The sequence below is a fragment of the Alexandromys fortis genome, unplaced genomic scaffold (genome assembly GCF_014885135.2).
Source record: "Alexandromys fortis isolate MF-2015 unplaced genomic scaffold, M_Fortis_MF-2015_v1.1 scaffold_111, whole genome shotgun sequence".
Classification (NCBI taxonomy): Eukaryota; Metazoa; Chordata; class Mammalia; order Rodentia; family Cricetidae; genus Alexandromys; species Alexandromys fortis.
The window spans coordinates 344,455-367,200 of record NW_026067996.1 but is presented as its reverse complement, the minus strand read 5'-3'; the positions used below and the strand labels follow the sequence as shown (position 1 = coordinate 367,200).

The 22,746-nt window shown below is 50.3% G+C and overlaps 1 protein-coding gene across 2 annotated transcripts; it reads left to right on the top strand.

Annotated features, from left to right (window-relative positions):
- Nucleotides 1–2,595: 2,595 nt before the first annotated feature.
- On the top strand, nucleotides 2,596–17,350 carry LOC126512445 (nematocyst expressed protein 3-like). 2 transcript variants are annotated; one of them, XM_050160226.1, is made up of 4 exons: nucleotides 2,596–2,804; nucleotides 4,457–4,565; nucleotides 15,952–16,552; nucleotides 16,633–17,350. In XM_050160226.1, the coding sequence occupies exons 1-4, from the start codon at nucleotides 2,706–2,708 to the stop codon at nucleotides 16,733–16,735; spliced, it is 912 nt and encodes a 303-aa protein (XP_050016183.1). In that variant the 5' UTR covers nucleotides 2,596–2,705; the 3' UTR covers nucleotides 16,736–17,350. The 2 variants fall into 2 exon arrangements, with proteins under 2 accessions (XP_050016183.1, XP_050016182.1); XM_050160225.1 differs by lacking the exons at nucleotides 2,596–2,804; nucleotides 4,457–4,565 and adding exons at nucleotides 6,012–7,884; nucleotides 8,378–8,864 and having other exon boundaries at nucleotides 15,952–17,325.
- Nucleotides 17,351–22,746: the final 5,396 nt, after the last annotated feature.

Genomic DNA, 22,746 nt, shown 5'->3' with positions numbered 1-22,746 from the left:
GTCGGAGGGCTAGCCCTGGCTGTATGGCCGGTTCCTTGCGTTGGTGGTGACACAGGGCACTCGTAAAGCATCCCTAGGGTTTTAAAAGGGCTTTACATTACCTGGGTCATTTCCCTCACCCAAGAGAGTGATAAGCAAGAGGTACCCCTGCACTGTGAATTGAGACAAGAAGGTCACCCATTGACTGCGGGGCTGTGTTCTGGTGAGCCCAAGGTTCTGAATCCCGTGCCCTTCCCACCTTTTCACAGCCTCAGGTTTTCAAAGGAGTTCTCTCTGCTGGCCTTTCCGCCTTGTCTAGATACCACAGACCCCCTCCCGGAGCAGGGTCATTTTCCTACCAGTTGAGGTAAGTCAGAAAAAAATACAGGGTCCAGTAATATGCCCGTCAAAAAAAAATACAGGGTCCAGTAATATGCCCGTCACTTCCTGACCAAAGCTGTGTCCCGAAGGCTCCCTTCCGTGAGTGCCCTTCATTGCCTGCCCTATCTCTCAAACCACTTCTGAGGCCCTGTCTTCCCAAGCTCCAGTCCCCCCACCTCAGTACACCAATCTCGCGCTAACCACAGCCTTGTGCCAGCTCTGGGTGCTGAGCCCAGACGTGCTATACTCCTCCTGGGCTCCTCCATGCCAGCCACTCTCAGTTGTTGCCGGCAAAGAACTAACCACACCCCCTGGTTGTGTATATAACCAGGCCCCTGTCTTCTATATATCTCTCTCCCACCAGACTGTAAACTCTCTGAGGGCAGGAACATAGCAGTTGCTCAACAAATGCTTGTTGCAGGGGGATTTAATGTGTATATTTTGCCCTTGTACCAGCATGTGTATATTTAATGTGTATACCAGCATGGACAGACATGGTTATGGTGGTTCCTGGTTGAGTCCTGTGGTCTTGTTCTCCAGGCCTCCATTGTCACTCCTATAAACCGACCTAGAGTCGTGGACTTTTGCATACCGTTTACTTTCTCCATGAGTTAGGATGTTCCCATTAACACCCCAGGTCTTCAGGGATGCAGTCCCTGGGGCGCGAAGCCTCTGATTTTCCTTTATGATTCTCCAATTGCAGTTTTATCTATCTTAAGCCACCCACAGGAGTATGAGGTGGTCCTGGCCCCCTGGCAGTTCCCCATCACGGAGTGGCGTGCTTGCGTGTAAAACAGGCTCCATAACACTTGCAGGTTTTATGATTAAACGCCAGGGTCTTAGTGAGCTCCATGCTCTGAAACTGGAATAGAGTCTGCAGAAGGACAGGTGATGGAATCCCCAGAGAGCAGCCTGGAAGCTGACTGTCCCAACGAGGTGCCAGGAAGTCTGAGGGAATCCATCCTTTTAGAGGTGCTGAGTGGAAGCGGGGGCCATAAGCAGAGTTCCCTGCGGTAAGGAGGGACCTCTCTGTTACTTTTTTCATTTACATAAATGCCCAACAAAAGCCACACAAGGAAAGAAGGGCCTGCTGAGGCTCATGGTTTGAGGGTCTGGTCCATCATGGCCACGAAGACATGGGTGTACTGACTTGTTTCTAACAATGGGAAATGGTGGACGGCATGTTGTGCGGATTCTGGATCCATGAATTCACAGGCAGACAGAGAAACAGACTTGAGGTCAGAGAGTGGCAGAGCCATACGCGTTCCAGCCCCGTGTGGTGCTCACTGAATGACCACCCCAGGTCACCATGCTAGCAGTGCCCAGCAGTTATTTGGGGGTGGTGCACGTGTCCTAGCGTAAACCACACTCCAACGTCAGAGCTCCCGTGCGACTTTCTGTCTATGGGGGCAAGAACTCACCATTTTGTCTTAAACCACCGTCTCTGTTAAGCATGCTAAAGAGGCATTGTGGGGGCTGTGGGTGGGCTGGAGCTCTCTGCAGGACGCTGTGACTAGGTCCTCAGGAAGAATGGCAGGTACTGGCCTGTTTCTAGGCTGTGGCTAAGGGGGTGGAGACTGTGGAGGGGATGAGGCGGTGGTGGGATGGTGGAAGGGCTGCAGCTTGATCCTGAGGTAGCTACGAGGGACTGTCCAGCTCGAGGCGAGGGCACAGTTGAGTAGAGGGGCAGAACGGCTTTCCTCTCTGTTGTATAAGCATGATTCAGCTGGTTCTGGAACTCACCAAGTACGAGGAAACATTAACCTAGCCAGGACTGTGACCTTGGGAAGTCAAGATGAGCAGGGTAAGTGACCCAAACTTTGTTTGGTTTTGTGGAAGCAGGGTCTTACCATGTACGTCCAGGCTAGCCTGGACCTGGAGACTAATCTCTTAGCTCAGCTTTCTGGGAATGGGATTGCAGGTGTGTGTCACCAAGCCTAGCTACAAACTTTCTTTCTGGGGGCAGCGTTCTCCTCTCTTGGGACCTCGCATCCCACCTTGTGAGCCACAGCTAACACCCCACTTTTTGGAACCTTTCTCCAGAGGTCACAGTGGTCCACTGCATTTCCACTTGGAAGAGCCCACCATGTCTTTGACATAGAGTGTAAAATGGGTGTTGTCCTCAGGCCTCGCTGTAACACTAACCTCTGCCTTGAACCACAGCCCACGTGACCACCTGAAAACACAACATCTCTCTTTTTAAAGAGATGAGGTATGTTCAGAAAGTTCGAGGTCTTTCTTACGCCATATCTCTGCAATAGTGGGCGGAGCCTGTGGGCCACGCTCGGTCAAATCTCAGTGTTTTTCTGAACATCCCAGTGCCCAAGAAAGCAGGAGGCCTGCAGATGACCCCTGATGCTGACACAGAGAGGGGCAGGTGCTCCTCCCCCACCCAGGGGTACACAGCAGGGGTCAGAGGAGAGAGGATCACTGCTAAGAGAGAGGTTTGGATCACAGGTTGGGTGGGGCTGCAATAAACTTATCAAGAAGAAATGGGGACATCCCAGCCAGGAGAGCAGAGAGGAAGGTTCAGGGTGCATGCAGGGAGGGGCGGGCTCATCTGTGAAGTTTGAAATCCAGGTCACCAGGCAGCAGTAGAGGAGCTGGAAAGGTCAGGGGTCACTGGCAACAGTGTCCCTGGACCCTGTGTCCCAGTGGTCATAACACTTATGATTTTGTAAGATAGTTCATAAACCATCTTGGTAACTAACATTCGATTCTCAATTGCTTTTTCTTTAAAAAAAAAATATATTCAAGCCGGGCGGTGGTAGTGCACGCCTTTAATCCCAGCACTCGGGAGGCAGAGGCAGGCGGATCTCTGGGAGTTCGAGGCCAGCCTGGTCTACAAGAGCTAGTTCCGGGATGGGCACCAAAGCTACCGAGAAACCTGTCTCGAAATATATATATATATATGTATATATATATATACACATATATATATACATATATATATATACACAAAGGATATAATTTAGACTTTAAAAAAGGAGGAAAACTGGTCCAGTGATGACATGGATGAGTCTTGAGCTTGTTATCCTGAATGAGGTTAAGTCATATTAACTAAAATACACTGGAATAAGCCAGAATCAGAGGGACCTAACGATTCACATAGGCGAGGCCCCTTGAGCACTCAGAGTGACAGGAAGGGAGTTTGTGGAGCCTGGACTGGGGAGGCTTGGGTTTAAAGTGGATGGTTTCAACCCTGAAAATTGAAAAACCTTGGTGATGGGCAGAGCAGGTGATGGGGCAGGAGGATGAGGGGTGAGTGAAGGGATGATGGGTGGCAGGGACCACTATGTAACAGTGAACTCACTGAATATGGCAGAACGGGAGGTTTGGAAATGACTAATGTGGTGGAGGCAGGAGGATTAGAGTTTCAAGGTCACCTTGGTTTCCTAGGGAGCCTGGGCTACATGAGATGCTGTCTCATAAAACAACAAAAACTGAAAAGATGGTTTTCACCAACCATCACCTTAATATCATAACCCGACCATTTGGGATTTAAAAAGAAAAAGCATCAAAGATCCATTTGACCTTGTGTCCCCACCCCTGGAGCAGAAACAGTGATAAAATCCTGCAGGAGCAGAGGCAGGAGCCTGGCACGCCGAGACAAGATGTAGCACTAGACCGGGAGCCCAGGATGGTAGCCCACCCCAGAGCTGGGGCAGAGCTGTGGTCTCTGGTCCCCAAAGCCCTGAGGAGCAGGAGTTTAGAGCATTCGTAGATCCCAGAGGACAGCATGTGGGGTGGCCACAGCCAAGTGACACAGCAGCCTCAGGGGACCCAGGGACACCCCAGCCCCTTCTGCTCTGCTATAGGATGAGTTCAAGGCTTGATCCTCAGACTGGCGGCACTGGGAAGCGGTGGAACCTTTGTGTGGCCGACTCTGGGGAAGGTCTAGAGACAATGGCTCAAGGGGACTGTGGGACCCTGGTACCCGCCCTTCCTTCTGCTCCCTGCCCCACGAGTAAGCTCTTAGCTCTCCTGCGCCCCTGCCATGCTGTGATGCCTCATCCAAAGCCCATACAAGGGGCCAAGTGATCACGGACTGAAACTTCCAAAGAAGTGAGCTGAAACAAGCCTTTCTCTTCCTCAGTCAGTGACTTCGCTACCTCGATGGAGGCCTGCCAATACACCTTCCTCCCTCTCTCCTCTGACAAGCCAGAACTTTCTGTTGGACTCAACTGCAGGCACAGGCCTGGCAGGTCAGTCTCCTGGCACATGCCCAGGGAAGGCTAGGAGTGGACATAGCACAGAGGTTGCATGAGGGTCAGGAGGGAGCCCAATCTTAGTGGCACAGTGGAAGAGGCTCGCGTGATGATATAGTGACAGGCACGTGGTAGAGTTAAGGAGACGATGACAGCAGGGAGCCAGTCTCATGCATGGACACTTCAGGATGAGAGGCAGACAGAGGACATGGTGCAGGCAGACCTAGACATGCACCTGGCATGTGGCTCTGTGGTACAGCATTTACCTGGCACATGATGTCCTGGGAAGCTCATTCAGTCACTCGTCCTTGTACCCAGGGATTCCCAATGGCTGAGTGAGCTAGAAGCCACCTGCTAGGCAAAGGAGACCCGGCAGCATAGTCAGCTGAGGTCTGCGGTGTACGGTATGGGGGCAGAGGGAGTGTCGCGACTGTGTGCAAATAGGTGTGTGAGGCCAGCAGGAGGGTTGGGGGATAGAGTGGCTGCCTGAGGGCTGGCTGGGGGTTCCTCTGGAACCTCAGAGATGGAATTGCATTCCACTGATGGACAGAGCCAGTGCAGAGGCTGGGCGCTTTTGAAGTGTCTGCCCTGGGAGGGGAAGGTAAAGAGATGGCAAGTGAGAAGGGGAATGGACTTAAGGAGGGGATGTAGAGTCTCAAAGCCACAGGGAAAGACCCAATGGAGAGGGGAAATTTGGCTGTACAAGAAAAGAGAGAATTTTCTGTCTCTGCAGCTCCTGAGAAGGATGGGGTGGGGATGAGGTGAGGTTGGGGAGCCATCAACAGACAGATTGGGGAGGAGTCTTCCTGACACCTTAACTAGGCGAGCAGGAGAGAGGGGAGGGAGAGCAAAGATATGTGTGGGTGTGGGTAGAAGAATAAATAAATGGAGAGCTTTAAAGAAGGAGATGATAGATAGATAGATAGATAGATAGATAGATAGATAGATAGATAGATGATAGATAGATGGAAGATAGATAGATAGATAATAGATAGGTAAGTCCATAGACATATGAACAGACAACTAAATAGGAGAAACACCCTAGTTTGCTTTCTATTACTGTGGTAAACACCATGACCAAAAGCAACTTGGGGGGAAAAGGGTTACTTATCCCAATCACAGCCCATCATAAAGGGAAGTCAGAGTAGGAACTCAAGGCAGGAACTGAGGCAGAAGCCATGGGAACATTGCTTATTGGCATATTCCCCATGACTTACTCAGCTATATTCTTATATAACCCTGGGCCACCTACCCAGGGCTAGCACTGTCTGCAGTGGGCTCTACCCTCACACATCAGTCAGGCCAATATGATGGGGGCATTTTTCAACTGAGGGTCCTGTTCCCAGATGACTCTAGCTTGTGTAAAATCGACAAAAACAAAACAAAAACAAAAAAATAGAACAGGAATAAAGGGCTGGAGGAAGGAAGGAGGGAGGGAAGAGAAGGGAGGAAGGAGGGAGAAAGGAAAGAAAGAAGGAAGAAAAGGAAGGAAAGAGGGAGGGAGGAAGGAAGAGAAGGGAGAAAGGAGGGAGGGAGGAAGGAAGGTAGGACAGAAGAAGGAAGGAAGGGAAGAAGGAAGGAAGAGAAAGGAAGGAGTGTATGTGTATGTAGGGATGGGTAGAAGGGAGGAAAGGCTGGAGAACAAGTGTAAGAATGGATGTATAGATGAGTGAATTCATAGATGGACAGATGGATGGACTAGATGGATGGAAGGAAAGAAGGGCAGGAGGAGATGAGGAGGAGAGATGGTATCTTAGCTAAGGCTTCTATTCCTGTGAAGAGACACCATGACCACAGCAACTCTTATAAAGGAAAAACATGTAATTGAGGTGGCTTACGTTTTCAGAGGTTCAGTTCACAATCATCATGGTGGGACGTGGCAGCCATAGCCAGTACAAGGTCCTCTTGGACAGTGCAGAGGCCACTCAGCCATCTCTGTTTGGACTCTTGTCAGATGTGTGGCGTTAGTGTCCTCTGTGGGTGTCATTGTCCTGACCACTGCAGCTCCTCCACAGGCACCATCTGCCTCCGTTTTGAGTCCCATGAGGTATTAACATATTTATTTGTATGTGAGGTGGTGGCGGTGTTGACATTTGCACCCCAACAGCCCAAATGCTTCCCCGTGTCTCCCTGGAAACCTTTCTCCTCTATAGTCCATCTTTGCCAGCAGTTCTGAGAATGTCCCTTCTAGGAGGAAGCATTTGAGAATGCCAACGCTGCAAATTCCCTAGCTCCCTCACTCCAAAGGCAAGTGGCGGAGGCACAGAATATTGCAGTAGGCAGCCCATTGCCTGGAAGGGCACTGTCCTGGAGAATCAGGCCCCGGGATAGATTAGAGCAGGGAAACTAGCTACTAAGATGGGCGGATTCCTGTGTTACCTCACTCACTCTCGCCTCTCAGGCAGACGGCTTTTCAGTCTTTGACGCCTCAGCAAAGGGAGCTCAGAGGAGAACAAAGGCATCCAAGGAGACATGCACAGTGAGAGTTGCCATGTGTCCTGTGGCTATTTGTTAGCTGCCTGACTCATGATTCTCCCTCCGGTAGCAGAGCCCAGAAAGGGAGGTTTGTTAGCTCACCTCAGTCTCCATAACACCAATGCCCTGCCTGCAGTGAGATGAATTCATTCATTCTATAGATAGATTCATGACCCCACACAGCCCCCGGGGTCCCAGCCACTTGAAATGTTCCCAATTGCACATAGCTATTGAGGGCTGGCAGGCAGGATCCAGTTAGGCAAGGGCAGGACAACCCACCCCAGTAGGCTCTGCTGGCTTGGGAAGCTGGGACAAGGGAGGGAGGGAGAGGGGCAGGCTCTGGTTTCCAAGCCAGGCTAGGCTCTGGTAACTCAGGTTGAGCAACCACCACTGCATGTCAAAGTCCCCAGGCTCTCCTGTTGTGCTCTAAGGCTGTTCCCGTAAGGGTGGCTATGGGTACTCCTCCTGTGTGGGAATCTGTGGGTTTCCTCTGGAACCGGCGCTGTGGGCTCATAGAATGTTGTTACTGGTCAGAGAGCACAAGTCCAGCTATGCCACACTCTAGAGAAACCATGTTCACAGATTCAAAGCTTAAAACGGGTGCAGGAAGTTAGTTCCCCATGACCGCAGGCACCTGGGAGAATCACTCCCATTGTCGCAGTCACCATGCTGTGGCAGATAGGCCATCAAACTCCGTCAGTATTGGAACAAGCAGCCACTGTGGAAGATGTGGAACCCTGTATCCCAGAAGCTTGGTGCAGAAGGGCAGGCTGTACCCAGTCCGTGAACTCTGGATAAACTCTGAGCACCGTGATAGGCTGGCACTGTCTTGAGTTTGAAGGTACAGTAAAGAATTTATTTTTTGGAAAATGCAGCTTAAGGAACTTTGTCACTGGCCAGACCTGGGTAAGGAGCACATGTCACTGGATCCATGGGCATGACAGGAAGACAGATGGGAGCTGTGCTTTCAGCAGGTGGGGAGAAGAGCGTGGCAGTGGAGCCAAGCAGGAGCCTAGGGAAAGTTCAGACCCAAGTGCACCTGGGATGGATGGGCAGAAGTCACTCTGGGTGAAAGAGGACCTGGAGAAGGGCACACTTGGGGAAGGATACAGCATGCCCAGGTAATACAAACTTGGGGAAACACACACCTTGGGAAAAGGGTCTGCCCAATGAAAGAACTCAGGGAGAGTAGGCTTAGAGGGCCTGGAAAACTCCAGAACAGCGAGCAGGGTACAGGTGCTGGACAGCAAGGTCTACATGAGAGTTAGGATGCATTGAGTCCTGTCCAGCTGAGTATGAAGCATTGCTTCTTCCTTCCCCCCTCCCGTTTACAGCTGTCACCGTCTGTTCTGACTATGGCAGCTGGCAGAGAGCCTCCTGCAGAGCAGATGCTCAGCCTGGGGCCCCACGGGGCTCTGTGCTGCTGTCTCCACCCTCTGGTTCTTTATGGCTCCTCCCAACTATGGTTCCCTGAATCCCCAGTGAGGCCTCCTACACCACTGCTTTGACATGCAGCTATGCAGCTCCTGTTCTTTGCTGTTCACCTGGCACCGCCCTCCCTACAACCTGCAGCCTGCAAGAATCCTGGTATTACTAAGCATTGTGGTGAACAGCTTCAATCCTATCGCTGGGGAGGTGGGATCTCTGAGTTCAAGGCCAGCTTGGTCTATATTGTGAGTTCCAGACCAGCCACTTCATAGTGAGACCATGTCTCAGAAAAAGCAAAGAAGAAGAAAAGGATACTGCCTGTGAGAGACATGTTCCGACTCCCCGAGGCTGGATACTGGCTCCTAGAATAGCCCCCGTGCACAGGGATGCTTGGTGAGTACCCCGATCTAGCATATCATCTCTAGGGGTCTGCGTGGGAGAGGACATGTGCACAGGCCCCCACCTGTGCCCCTCCTTCACCTTCCCTTAAGTTCCAGGGGGAAAGGAAGCCTCCTGCCCACCATACAGCCTCAGATATTCAGGGACCTCTTTTTCCCCCTCAGTGCATCCCTGGCACGTCCTGCTTGGCATGGTCCTGGGACCCTGACCAGGGCAATGCAGGAAGACAAACGGGAAAGCTGGGCTGGGGCAGCCTGTGCTTGCTCTGATGGAGGGCATCTGTTACCCAACCCAGACACTTAGTCTTTATTCTGTACAACAGCACAGAGGGATTAGGCAGTATCAGTAGGAGGTCTCTGTGGGGGAGCAGTCTCAGGTTGCAGTCGCCTAGAGACGAAATGCAGCTGCTAGTTTTTGCACAAACTGGTCAATAATTTGTAAATCATGGTACTTGGGCCAGAGGCAGATTTTGTCGCTCTTCTGAGCTTCTGGGTTTGAGACATTGGGGTCCTTGACATGGCTGTGCCCATGCTAATAACACACGTTCATTCAGGACTTCATCTGCTCCACACTCATCCCTTGCTAAAAATGCATGCCTGGGTCACCAACATCCAAAAAAAAAAACCCCAAAAAAACAAACAAAACCCCCAACACTAAACTAAAAATCCCTTCTTTTATTTTTGTCTTACATCTTATCTCCTCCCCCACCTTGGTTCAAACCTCTAACACAGACTCTTTCCCCCTTGGCTTTGGGAGAAGACTCAGAGTCAGGCCATTGTAATCTTACACACTGCGCACAATGGAGTTTTCATAGAGACAAGTAGCATCTGCAGACAAAGTCTTCCCTCCGTAGGCCAAGGTACCATTGCCTCGGCCAGTGCCACTTGTCAATGAGATGATTTATTCACTCCTGTAGAGGAAGGGGTGGTCAGGCCAGTCAGGTCCTACCTGGGGGTTGCTGGTGTCTCCTGGTAGGTCATCGCCCGTTTGGACTGGGCACTCAGGGCTTGGCAGCTGCCCACTGTCAGCTGTTCATGGGCAGGACTGAGGCAGCTTGCTCACTTGGCACCCACGTGGCTCTCCATTACCGCCACGTTTGGCACAGAGCTCAGGTGACTCGCTCACTTGGTGCTACATTTCCCCGCTACTTCCATCACTGGCATGTGCTTGAAGTCTCCCTTCCAGACCCGCCAGACCAGCCAGCCTTCGCTGCCATCTTGTCGCAAGCTCAGTGTTCCGTGACGTCGCGATGGCACAGGAGAAAACGTCCCATCCTTCAGAGGCAGTACCAAAATTTCAACTTTCCTGGAAATTTCCCAATACCCAAGGTCTGCCAATGAGCTCATCGTGGAGCCTCTCCCGGCCTCCCTGGATGGCTGTGCCAGGAGCTGGATGTACCCAGGGGTTGATGCTGTTTCCAGACATTTTTGTTATTGTGGCTGCAAGAGGGATCTATATTCATTTAAAGGGTGGTTGCTAGGATACACACATGCACGCACCCTGTGTGTACTGGTACCCTGTCAACGTTCACTGCTCTTATTGTGACTTGGGAATGCCTGCTGCTTCTCTGAGGGGGAGCTATACTTCTCTGCTCTGAGGACAGCAGCCCTTGGCTAGTGAACCATGGCCTTATGCAGTTCTGCAGTTCCTCTAGGTGTCTACTCCTGGTTTTTAAACCACTCCTAAATGCGGTGCTCTGAGCCTAGGCAGGTGGCTGAGGGAAGCTGCTTTTCCTTGGGTGACAGTCAGTGCCAGCTGGGACTGTCAATTAACTGGAGATAGCTGGATGTCTTGAGATAGCTGGGCTACTGTCACTAGGGGCCTCAGCAGACTCCTAACTCAGCCACTGTTAGGAGATCCAGGCAGGAGCTGTGGCCCCTTAGACCCTGGCCTTCCACCTTGATCCATTGGCCAAGCAAGTCATTAAGGGCAGAACCAGGAAGCAAGGCAGCAGGAACGGGGCTAAGGCGGGGAGGGAGCCACAACAGAGAGAGTCACCAGTGCTGGAATATCACACTGCCCGTGTGCAACAACTACGCTTCCAGTAAAAATAGAGATGAGACGACAAGAAGGCATGTCGATGCAGATGACAGTCTCCAAAAACGGCCACATGACGCTGTTATGCCGCTTGCTTTATTGCTGTGGTTTGGAACTAAGCCTGCAGTGTGGTAAAGGTCAGGCACATGAGTACTTGGTTTTCATAAGGCCTTGGCTAGGTCTTGGGTTTTTTTTTTTTTTTAATAATTTCAGTGCCCAAACGTTCTCCATTCTAGTTCTAGTCTCCCCAAATTCACAGTTCCCATCTCTCAGTGTCCCACTGGGAGGTGGGATATTTAAGGCTCCAGCTGACTTGCTGGTGCACATTAGCCCCTTGTTCCTCGGTTCCTCGATAGTCAGCAAAGCCAGAGGCATTTCCAGAAATGGTCACAGCACTTAGATGGGAAGGGACATCTTGCTTTGTCAGATGAGGTAGAGTAGGCACACTAAGCCATAATGGCCACTAGAGGGAGCCCTGGGCTCTCTGCCAGGTACTGATAGATTCAGGCCATGGTAAACAAATTGAGAATTTACATGTCATAACTGAGTCCTCCATTTTTTGTGGCATATTTTTATGTGCCATAGGTAGAATTATTTAGACTCTTTTAAATCAAATTACTGCACATCACCGCTGAATATAGGAAGCCAATTCATGGATCACAAACAGAAATCACCTGCACCGCCCACTCTCAGGCCAGCTGTGAACCACTGCTTACACGGACTTCAACCCTCCAAGCCCCCGGTTATCTGGAGTTTCTCTTTTGGCAACTTAAACATCCTGGGGCAAGTGTAGTGGTCCCCCTTGTATTTCTCAACAGCTTGCGGGAGCAGAGGCAGGAGGATGGTGAATTTGAGGGCAGCCTGGACTATATGGGACACATCCCCAGGAGTCTTCTTTCTATCCCTTACATCAGGACACCTCCAGCTGTGTTTTCCTCTTAGCACTTCTGTGCATTCCCAAAAGCTTGCATTTGAGGACCAAGTGGGCTACTTTCTCTCTCCCCAGTGCGTGGCTCCTGTCAGTCTGGGCTCCACACATTGCACATGTCCACCTTGTCTGAATGGCAGAATCCTACATCCAACCACACACCTGGCAATGCCATTTGGGGATCTGATTGGCAGCTCAGGTTTAGTTTAAGCATTTTGACACACAGCTCTCCGTTCTTGTAGCCTTAGCCCCGCGGCTTCCCTCTTCCCTGTGGAGGCGGCATTTATTCCTTGGTCCTCAGGTGTACAGAGATCATAGCTAGCCTATTGCTGCTTAGTGTCTTCTGCACAGCCTACTGTGCTGTGCTATGGTGACTGACATCCCTGAATCGCAGAGACTCGGAACAAATGTTTCCGTCCTGCTCATATTTATGTGGCCCTCCGCCTAGCTGGGTCTCTGTTTAGGTTGTCTTCACGCCAGAAGCAAAGCCGAAGAGCCAGTCCCTACTGAGCTGCCAGGTCATGGAGGGGAGGGCAAGAACAGTCAGTGGCAACCCCCTGCCAGCCCCTAAGCTTCCTCTGCAACAACGAGGACCAAGCCCAGGCAGGCAGCTGTGTTCTTATGACCCCCTGGGGACAACAGCACCCACCTTAGCTCTTCCTAGATGTGTCCGCAATGCTGCCGGAACGATCAGCATGGTTCCTCTGCTACTGCGGCTTCTCCCTGGACCTAGGGGCTAAAGGACTCAGGAGGGTCAGAAAGTATCACGACGGAGATGTTGTCACGGGTACTTTTAAATTGTTGTGACAAGACACGTTATCAAGGCAATTTGAGGAAAAAAAAGAGTTTGTTGGCAGAGGGTGAGTCCATGACCGTCATGGCAGGAGACATGGCAGCAGACAGATAGGAAAGCATGGTGCTGGAGCAGTAGCTGGGAGCTCACATGTGGAGGCAACAACTATGAGGGAGAGAGAGGGGGGGACAGACAGATAGACAGACAGACAGACAGACAGAAGAGAGCAAGTACTAACTGGGAATAGTATGGACTTTTTTGAAATTTAAAAGTCTATCCCTGCCGGGCGATGGTGGCACACACCTTTAATCCCAGCACTTGGGAGGCAGAGGCAGGCGGATCTCTGTGAGTCCAAGACCAGCCTGGTCTACAAGAGCTAGTTCCAGGACAGGCTCCAAAACCACAGAGAAACCCTGTCTCGAACCCCCCCCCCAAAAAAAAATCTATCCCTGTTACATGCATCTTCCAACAAGACCACACCTCTTAATCCTTCTCAAAAAATTTCACCAACTGGGGATAAAATATTCAAATGTATCAGCCAATTGGGGGCCCATTCCCATTCAAACCACATAGATGTATATACGTATCTGAAAAATATCAAAAAAGGGCTGGGGAGATGGCTCAGGGGTTAGGAGCAGTTGTTGCTCCTACAGATGCCCTGGGATTGATTCCCAGGATCCGCATTACAACTGTCTGTAACTACAATCTCAGGACATCTGAGGCTATCTTCTGGCCTCTACAGGTACCTGGTACTCACAAGGTGCACAGACATACATGCAGGCAAAATACTCATACACATTAAAACAAATAAAAACAACAATAACAACAAAACCCCTATAAAATGAGGATCACATGACCTGTAGCCCAGGCAAGTCCCTAGGGGGTGAGTCTGAGCCCACAGCTCTGGTGGAAGAAAGGGGTCACGAGAAAACCAAGCACACCAACAGAATTTCACCTCAAATTCCTGCCAGTAGGGTCTTGGTTTAAAAGCCCAGAGTGTACCATAGAGTACCACAGCTGTGTACAGCTCTCTAGGCAGCAAGGGAAGGCCTCTATAGCACAGACTATTTTTAAAAAGAAAAGCCTTCAGGCATGAAAAGAGCAGAGGGAAGGATATATACCTCCATTTGTTCCATTTTGTATTGCTCTAATGGTGTGAGAACCACACCAAGCCCATACGAGCTCCCATGGGAGCTCAGGAGGACGGGGTGAAAGTGGGGTGAATTTTTCAAGTGTCTTTTTTAGCATCTTGACTTTTGAACCATGTAAATGTATTACTTGTTCCTTCACCAGATGAATCAATTCTAAAGAGAAGGAAGGATAGCGTTTTGAGTGCACCCTCATCAGACTTGGAATCTGCAGCAAGGTACAGTCCCCATGACAGCCCACCTCCATATCTTCCCTCTGCCTTTTCTGTGTCCCTGCAGAGCAAGCCCTTCCCCAACACACACACACGTATGCGTACATGCACGTACCACAGACAACACACATGCACGGACACACACTCACAGGCACACCTGCATGCATGTGCGCACTCACACTTCACACACACACGTACACCACAGAAACCACACATACACTTCCAGGGCAGAATGGCACTGGGCTGAGATTGCCAGCCCCACAGGTCTTGGCAGAACCAAGCTGCAGGTCTACTTTGCATGGCAGGGGCGTCCTGCTCCCTGGCCACAGTCCTGGCATGGCAACTCTCCCAGGAAAGCAGAGACAAGGAGCTTTGTCCTGTCAAAAATGGGGAACACAAAGGCCCGGAAACATGGATTAAAAGGAGGGGGCACCTGTGTGGCCATTTGGCCTGCCTGAGGACCCCTGCCTGTGGTTCCCTGTCTGTTGCCAAGAAGCCTGTGGTCTCTCACCTGCCTGGACCCAGGGACCACAAGCCCCAGGGTGCAGAAAACTTTTGCTTTGCAGCCAAGTGCACACTGTCTTGACTCAAAAGAGCCATCCCCCGTCTCCAAGGAAATGGGCCTTCCTGCCCAGAGGCCCTAATGTCTGAAGGGATCAGGAGGGAGATGCCTAGTGGTTCTGGAAGGTTTCCACACGCCGTCCTCACCACTTACGAGGAGGAGAGTGCCGAGGAGGGACTCGGTGCAACCATCTCCCACAACTGTCCTCCCACAACTGTCCGTTCAAGTGTGACGGGACACTCGCACACACACTAGCTGTCAAGGCTGGGCGGGGAAATTAAACACACATGCACGCAGCCTCTTGCCCAGACCTTTGACACACTGTGGCACATCCAGGTCATCCTGCCACCCAAGGACTTCGGGCACAGAGCTTCGGCTGTGTGTTCCTTTTGAGTGTGGCCACTGTGCTGATCTTCCTGTCTGCTGACATACCCACTGCAGAGGTGAACCAGGCCTCCACCCTTCCTGTGTCCAGGGCCTTCCATTGGCCCTGTTAGCACCAATGCCACAGGTGGTCCCCTGAGCTCCCTGCACTCTGCACGAGACGCATATCTTCAGTGCCATCCTGGGAATCCGTGACGTCAGCAGCGTGTTCTTCACCACGCTCTGGTGACTTCCTCGTCTGTTTATCTGAGGTCTTCACCTTCTTTTTTTTTTTTTAATATTTATTTGTTATGTGTACAGTGTTCTGCCTGCATGTATGCCTGTACACTAGAAGAGGGCACCAGATCTCATTACAGATGGTTGTGAGCCACCATGTGGTTGCTGGGAATTGAACTTAGGACCTCTAGAAGAGCAGCCAGTGCTCTTAACCTCTGAGCCATCTCTCATTACAGACTTCTTGGAGTTGGTTGTTTGGTGGTCTGGTTTTTGGTCTCTGGAGAAAGGGTTTTGCTATATAGGCAAGCGGGTCCACCTGTGCAGCCCCCTGAGCGCTGTGATGTCAGGTGTATGGTGCGGTATCTGTCTTGGTTAGAAGTGCTTCCTGTGAGCTGTGACAATTTGTCTTTAAGTGATGTGGTTAGATTATCCACATATAAAGTTATTATTGATGCTGGGCATGGTGGTGCACGCCTTTAATGCTAGCAGTTGGGAGGCAGAGGCAGGTGGAACCCTAAGAGTTTGAGGCCAGCCTGGTCTACACAGAGAGTTCCGGGCCAATCAATCTGTGATGCATCACTGGACCCTACATATACAGAGGTTGTAATTATATAACTAGGTCAGTTCTGTTCTCCGATTCACTCTATTTTTCCTGCATTTTTTTGTTCAGTTAATATAACATTTGTTTTAGTCCATTTTCTCTTCTTTCACAGGATATCCGTATTTCTTAAATTAGTGACTGTCCTAGGAGTTGGACAATATCCTTTGCAACTATTTTAAAGGCACTGTGTTTTCTTGCAGTGCAAGATGAGACCCAGGGCCTGCGCGCCCCAGCCCCGAAGGTGCACAGTTCCTGCTCCTGCCTGCACCCAGGGTCTGCACCAGGCAAGGACTCTGCTGTGGAGCCGCCCCAGCCCCGAAGGTGCACAGTTCCCGCTCCTGCCTGCACCCAGGGTCTGCACCAGGCAAGGACTCTGCTGTGGAGCCGCCCCAGCCCCGAAGGTGCACAGTTCCTGCTCCTGCCTGCACCCAGGGTCTGCACCAGGCAAGGACTCTGCTGTGGAGCCGCCCCAGCCCCGAAGGTGCACAGTTCCCGCTCCTGCCTGCACCCAGGGTCTGCACCAGGCAAGGACTCTGCTGTGGAGCCGCCCCAGCCCCGAAGGTGCACAGTTCCTGCTCCTGCCTGCACCCAGGGTCTGCACCAGGCAAGGACTCTGCTGTGGAGCCGCCCCAGCCCCGAAGGTGCACAGTTCCCGCTCCTGCCTGCACCCAGGGTCTGCACCAGGCAAGGACTCTGCTGTGGAGCCGCCCCAGCCCCGAAGGTGCACAGTTCCTGCTCCTGCCTGCACCCAGGGTCTGCACCAGGCAAGGACTCTGCTGTGGAGCCGCCCCAGCCCCGAAGGTGCACAGTTCCTGCTCCTGCCTGCACCCAGGGTCTGCACCAGGCAAGGACTCTGCTGTGGAGCCGCCCCAGCTTTGAAGGTGCACAGTTCCCGCTCCTGCCTGCACCCATGGCAACGCTCCCATTGCTCTCACCTACTCACATGCGGTGATCACACAACCAGCAAAGCTGCCAGCCCAGTGAATAGGTGGTCACCCATCTGCTCAGGAGGGAGCGAGAACGTTAAACCCAGTAGTATCCCTTCATCTCGATCTCCAGCGCTTGCCCTGTTTTCAGCACAGGAGTTCCCGATCTATTTAATTTTCCTCAAGGAAGAACTTTGAACACTTTTTTTCCCTTTTAAGATTTATTTATCCTGATGGGGATATGCACAAACAACTGGCCTAAACTAATGGGAGCACGCTGACTCTGAACGGAGAGCAGGGGAACCTGCATAGGGCCAAACTAGGCTCTCTGAATGTGGGTGACAGGTGTGTGACCGAGGCAGTCTGTGGGACCCCTGGCCATGGGACCAGGATTTATCCCTAGTGCATAAGCTGGCTTTTTGGAGCCCATACTCTTCGGAGGGATACGTTGAAAATAAAATTTGAAAAAAGATTTGTTTATTTCATGTGATGGCTGTTTAGCCCAGGGTCCCCTGCAAGAGCAGCTTGTGCTCTTAACCACCGAGCCATCTCTCCAGTCCTTACCATTAGCATTTCCTGCAGGATGAATCTGTTTGCAATGCATTCTCTCAGCTTTTATCTGACAGAACCCTTTGCTGCTGAAAATAATTTTGTTTTACGTACAATTCAAGTCATGGTTTTGCTTTCAATGTTTTAAATATTTACCCACTCTCTTATTTTTCCTTAAAGATTTATTCTTTAATTACAAGTATGTTGTCTGCACCTGCGTTCGTATATGCCGGGAGAACACAGTGATCTCAGAAGCCAGAAGAGGATATTAGAACCACCCCCCCCCCACACACACACACTACAGGCAGTTGTGAAAATTCAGACATGGATGCTGGGAACCAAACCTCTGAAGAGCAATTTAGGATCCTAATCACTGAGCCATCTCTCCAGCCCCTACCCCCACTCTCTCCTTGCTCACACTGTCTCTGATGGAAAGTCGACAGTTGCTCCCCTTGTGGAGTAGTTTCTTCAGATTCTTCCTGGATTTTCTCTCTGGTTCTCTGATAAATATGGAATGGCCCCACGGGTGAGCTTTCGTATCCACTGCATTGCTGTCCCCTGAGATTCCTGGTTTCCTCTGGTGACTCCAGGGGGCTCCAGCTGCTGCTACTGGGAATGTGTCTCCCCTCCTCTTCCTGCATCTGCAGCATGCCCTACCAGGTGCGCTGTCTGAAGCTCCTCGCTATGGAGTTCTGCTAGTCTAATCTGTATTCTATTCCCTCTTCGGATCCATAGCTTCTGTTGACCTTTGGTCACATCTGGTCTGTGTTTTGCCCACTGAAGATGCCTGCCATTTAATGTTTTTAAACTTCCAGCATCTCGTTTTTGATGTTTATGACCCCTCCACATTGCTCCTTCTCTTGACTGCTGTCGGCTGCCTTCCGACAGGACCGCTACATCTTCAGCCTATTCCGGCTCCCTGTTCAGCCGCCTGAGTCATGTCCTGTCTGGGTATTTTCTTCGCCCTTCAGACTACTCTTTTTCCTTTAGGATATTTTGAAACTTTTTTGCTGGAACCCAGACATGAGGTATTGGTTAACAGGAGTGGAGTTGAATGTTAAATTTTATGTGATCCTGCCTGGAAACTGAGCTGTGTTTAACATTTGCTGAGTGTCTTAGTCAGTGTTCTATTGCTGTGAAGAGACACCGTGACCATGGCAACTCTTACAAAGGAAAACCTTTCATTGGGGTTGACTTAGAGGTTCAGAGATTTAGTTCATTATCATGGAGGCACGCGTGGTGCTGGAGAGGTGGCTGAGAGTTCTACATCTGGAGCAGCAGCAGCAGGAAGACAGTGACGCTGGGCCTAGCTTGAGTTTCTGAAACCTCAAAGCCCACCCCTAGTGACACCTTTTCTCCAACAAGGCCACACTTCCAACTAATGCTACTCTCTATAACCCTATGAGGGGCATTTTCATCCAACTCATCATACTGAGGATGCCGGTGGCTTCAATTTCTCTCTCTTTGTCTCTCTCTCTCCCCAAACATCTCAACGGTGTTTCTCTAAGTAGCCCTGACTTTTCTGGAACTCACTATGTAGACCAGGCTGGCCTTGAACTCACAGAGATCCTCCTGTCTCTGTCTCCCAAATGCTGAGATTAAGGGTGCGTGCCACCATACCTGGCTCCTCTCTGTTTTTTTGGATTCCTCCTTATCCTGTGTTTTTCTGAGGACTTTTAAAAAAAATCTATTTATTTATTATGTATACAGTATTCTCGGTATTTTGTCTGCATGTATGCCTGCAGGCCAGAAGAGGGCACCAGATCCCTTTACAGATGGTTGTGAGCCACCATGTGGTTGCCGGGAACTGAACTCTGGACCTTTGGAAGGGCAGGTAGCGCTCTTAACCACTGAGCCATCTCTCCAGCCCCTCTCTGAGGACTTATAATTTAGTGCATGCTTATGTGTGGGTGCACTTTGTGACAAGTGGGGGGCATGTAGGAGGTCAGAAGTCAATTTGTGGGAGTCAGTTCTCTCCTTCTGCTGTGTGGGTCTCAGGTAAGGAACTCTGATCATCAAACTCGACAGCAAGCACCTCTATCCACCGAGGCACTTCACTGCCCCATAGCACTTCTGAAACAGAGACTGTGTCTCACAGACCTTTCAGCTGTAACCCTGATCCCAGGCTGGAGCCTGTGTGTCGGGGGAGAAGGTTGGTACAGGAGACTTATATTCCTATAGCTGACTCTGTCTCCTGGGAAGTATTCCTGGGTGGTGGCCATCAGAGATATTTCTGAAAAATTCTGACCTCTCTCCCGCTTAGGCGAGATAGGAAGTCAGCTTTAGGGGCTGGAAGGCTGGCTTTATTCTGTACAAGACTACAGTCCGGCAAAGTCCCGGCAGAACTGGCTTCCGTTACGGAGAATGCACTAGGCAGCTTTATAAATGGCTACTATTCTCCTCCCTCTGTCGAAGGCACAAGACTGCGTTTGTTTTGTTGAGACATGCTCTTTTTTGTAGCCCAGATGCCTTGAACTTGTAATCCAGCCTCAGGCTCCCAAGCCCTGGATGTATAGGCCTTTTGCCACCATGCCAGGCCACAAGGTAAACATTTTTATGGCTCTTCACCACGAAAAACAGTGACCTTCCTGGACATCAAAGTGTGGGGATTTTACCCATGACTGTGACTTAGGAGCACCCCACCTTCATTTCCAGTGAACCTCAGAATGGCATGTGCTTCCAATGATCCACAGCCTCTGCCCAGGCTGAGCTGGCCTTGGCCATGTTTTCGCTGGTCCATGGTCTCCACCCAGGTTTCTGTTTCTGTTTCTCAGGACTGCAGTAACAGAATGCTGCAAACCAAACACTGGAAGCAGAAATGCGTGCACTTGAAATGCTGAAGCTGGAAGACAACAGAGGCAGCTGTGCACAGGACCTCGCTGCTTCTGAGACACGGGGAGAGACTCCATCTTCTCCCAGCTTCTGGTGGGATCGCGCACCTTGGCTGGCCTGGCTAGCCGTTGTGACCTCCTGGGCACTGCCTCCATTGTCACACAGAAAGCTCTGCCACCCTGCCCCGGGCTCTGTTCTGTGTCTCTTCTTTTTCCACAAAGGCACCTTTCACCGTGGGTAGATGACCCAACTCTGCTTCAATGCCACCTCATCTTAAATAATTTAAATAACTCTATATTCAGTTCTGTTCTTTCCCACGAGGCCCTGTGCTGAGGTGCTGGGTACTAGTTCCTCTAGCATAGCCTTGGGTGGGGGTGCTAATTCTGCATCACTCCTTACCCACCTGTCTCTTCAGATTTCAGGGCCATGGCTTGACCTCTCACCTACATCCTCAGTTCTTAGAGAACTGGAGGAAACACAACATTGCTTGCTTTGTGCACTGTAGAAAGCAGGCAATGACCTCTGAGCTCTTAATTCATGGAAGCAGAAGACAGGTGGCAATTGCAGGGCACAGTCTGATTCAGCTCCTTACTTCATAAACTCTGAGTCCCAGGTGGAGCCATCATGGAAGTCCACTATGTGGCACCAACCCCCACACACTTGACACCTGCTGTCTACCTTTCACACCTGGTCTTCCTCCCAGCCCCCCAAAGCTGAGGACCGAACCCAGAGCCTTGTGCTTGCTAGGCAAGCGCTCTACTACTGAACTAAATCCCCAACCCCTACACCTGGTCTTTTACCAAGCACATTTGGGGCTGGCTGGAATCGGTCCAGATACTTCTCTGCATACAGCCGTGGTCACTGCTGAGGTCTTACACACCCTGGCATTTACCCAGTGTAAGCCAACCACGGTGGCAGAGTGCGATGATCAAGAAAAGTAAATGAGATCTGAGTTATGTCAATTCCTTCATTTCATGTGACTCATTATTAGGGGATTGGTATTTAAAAATTAAAAATGGTGAAACTGTTCCGCCAAGTACAGGATGTAAGGTCTTTGTTAAATGCAAATTTTAGTCCATTTACGGACCTTATTACCAAACTTGTAAACTAAGTTTCATATTGATATTTGCCATTTTATGCTGTTTTAAAAGGGGGCCAGAATGGTTGTTCAGTAGCTAAGAGCACTTGCTGCTCTTGCACTAGGCCGGGTTCAATTCCCAGCACTCACACTGAATAGCCCATAATTGCCCAAATTCCAGCTCTTACTCCCCCTCCTGGACTCCATAGACACCTGCACTCACATGCACATATGTCCACACAGATACACACACACACACACACACACACACACACACACACACACACACTAAGCATAATATGTCTTGCCGGGCAGTGGTGGCACACTCCTTCTATCCCAACACTTGGGAGGTAGAGGCAGGCAGTTCCCTGTGTTTGGAGGCCAGCCTGGTCTACAGAGCAAGTTCCAGGACAGCCAGGACTACACAAAGAAACCCCAAAGAAACCCCGTTTCAAAAAACAATTTCAAAACAATCAAACAAAAAGTATTTTAAAAATTGTTTCTAAGGTAAAGAAAAATCATGAAAAACCAATATTACAGAAAAAGTTTTACCTCCTGGTATAGTCAAACTGTGTTTATTAAATCACTGATAGGAATCTTGTCTGACTTTGATAAAGTTAGACTGAGAAAAAGCAAGACTAGAAGCTGAGAGGCGGAGGAGGAGGAGGCAGCAGGTGACTGACAGGTGTCACCAAAAGCAGGATTTCTTAGTCTTCACCGGCATGTGATTCTTCTGCCCAGGAGGTTTTTACATGGCCCCAGGAACGTGAATACACAAGAGATGTGCAAATCAAACACAGCCTGGTAACAAATGGTAAACACATCTTTTGAAGTGATTCCTTGGTGCGCATGAAATCTCACCATTTATTGAAGATTAAAGCAGATAAGCACATTAATGAGATGGCAAACTTGTCTGCTTTTAAACAACTAAATCTTGGCTGTCTATGTGAGGGTGCAGGGCGCAGAGCGATTTTCAGAGTTGATTTTGATTTTATAATCACTAGTGTTGAGATTGCCATTTTGCATGAACACATACAGCAACTTGGCAGACAGACATGTGTTTAGAGCCGCCTCAGACCTGAATGAACACTGTCATAATCTCCAGCCAAATTTTGTTAATGAATTTTCATAAACTCGAGTCATCCATGCGAATAGCCACTTTAAAAGACAAACACTTGAGGCTGGAGAGATGATTCGGAGGTTAAGAGCACCGACTGCTCTCTCAGAGACCCCCGGTTCAGCTCCCAGCACCCACTTAGTGGCTCATAACCAACTGCAACTACAGTTCCAGGGGATCTGATGCCATTCTCCCAGGGGATCTGATGATGTCATTCTCCCAGGGGATCGGATGATGTCATTTTCCCAGGGGATCTGATGTCATTCTCCCAGGGATCTGATGTCATTCTCCCAGGGGATCTGATGATGCCATTCTCCCAGGGGATCTGATGATGTCATTCTCCCAGTGGATTTGATGGCAGCTCCACAGGCACTGCACACACACAATGCACAAACACGCATGCAGGCAAAATATTGATACACATAAAATAAAAATCAATATAAACTGGTCTTTTAAAAATAACATAAGGGGCTGGAGCGATGGCTCAGTGGTT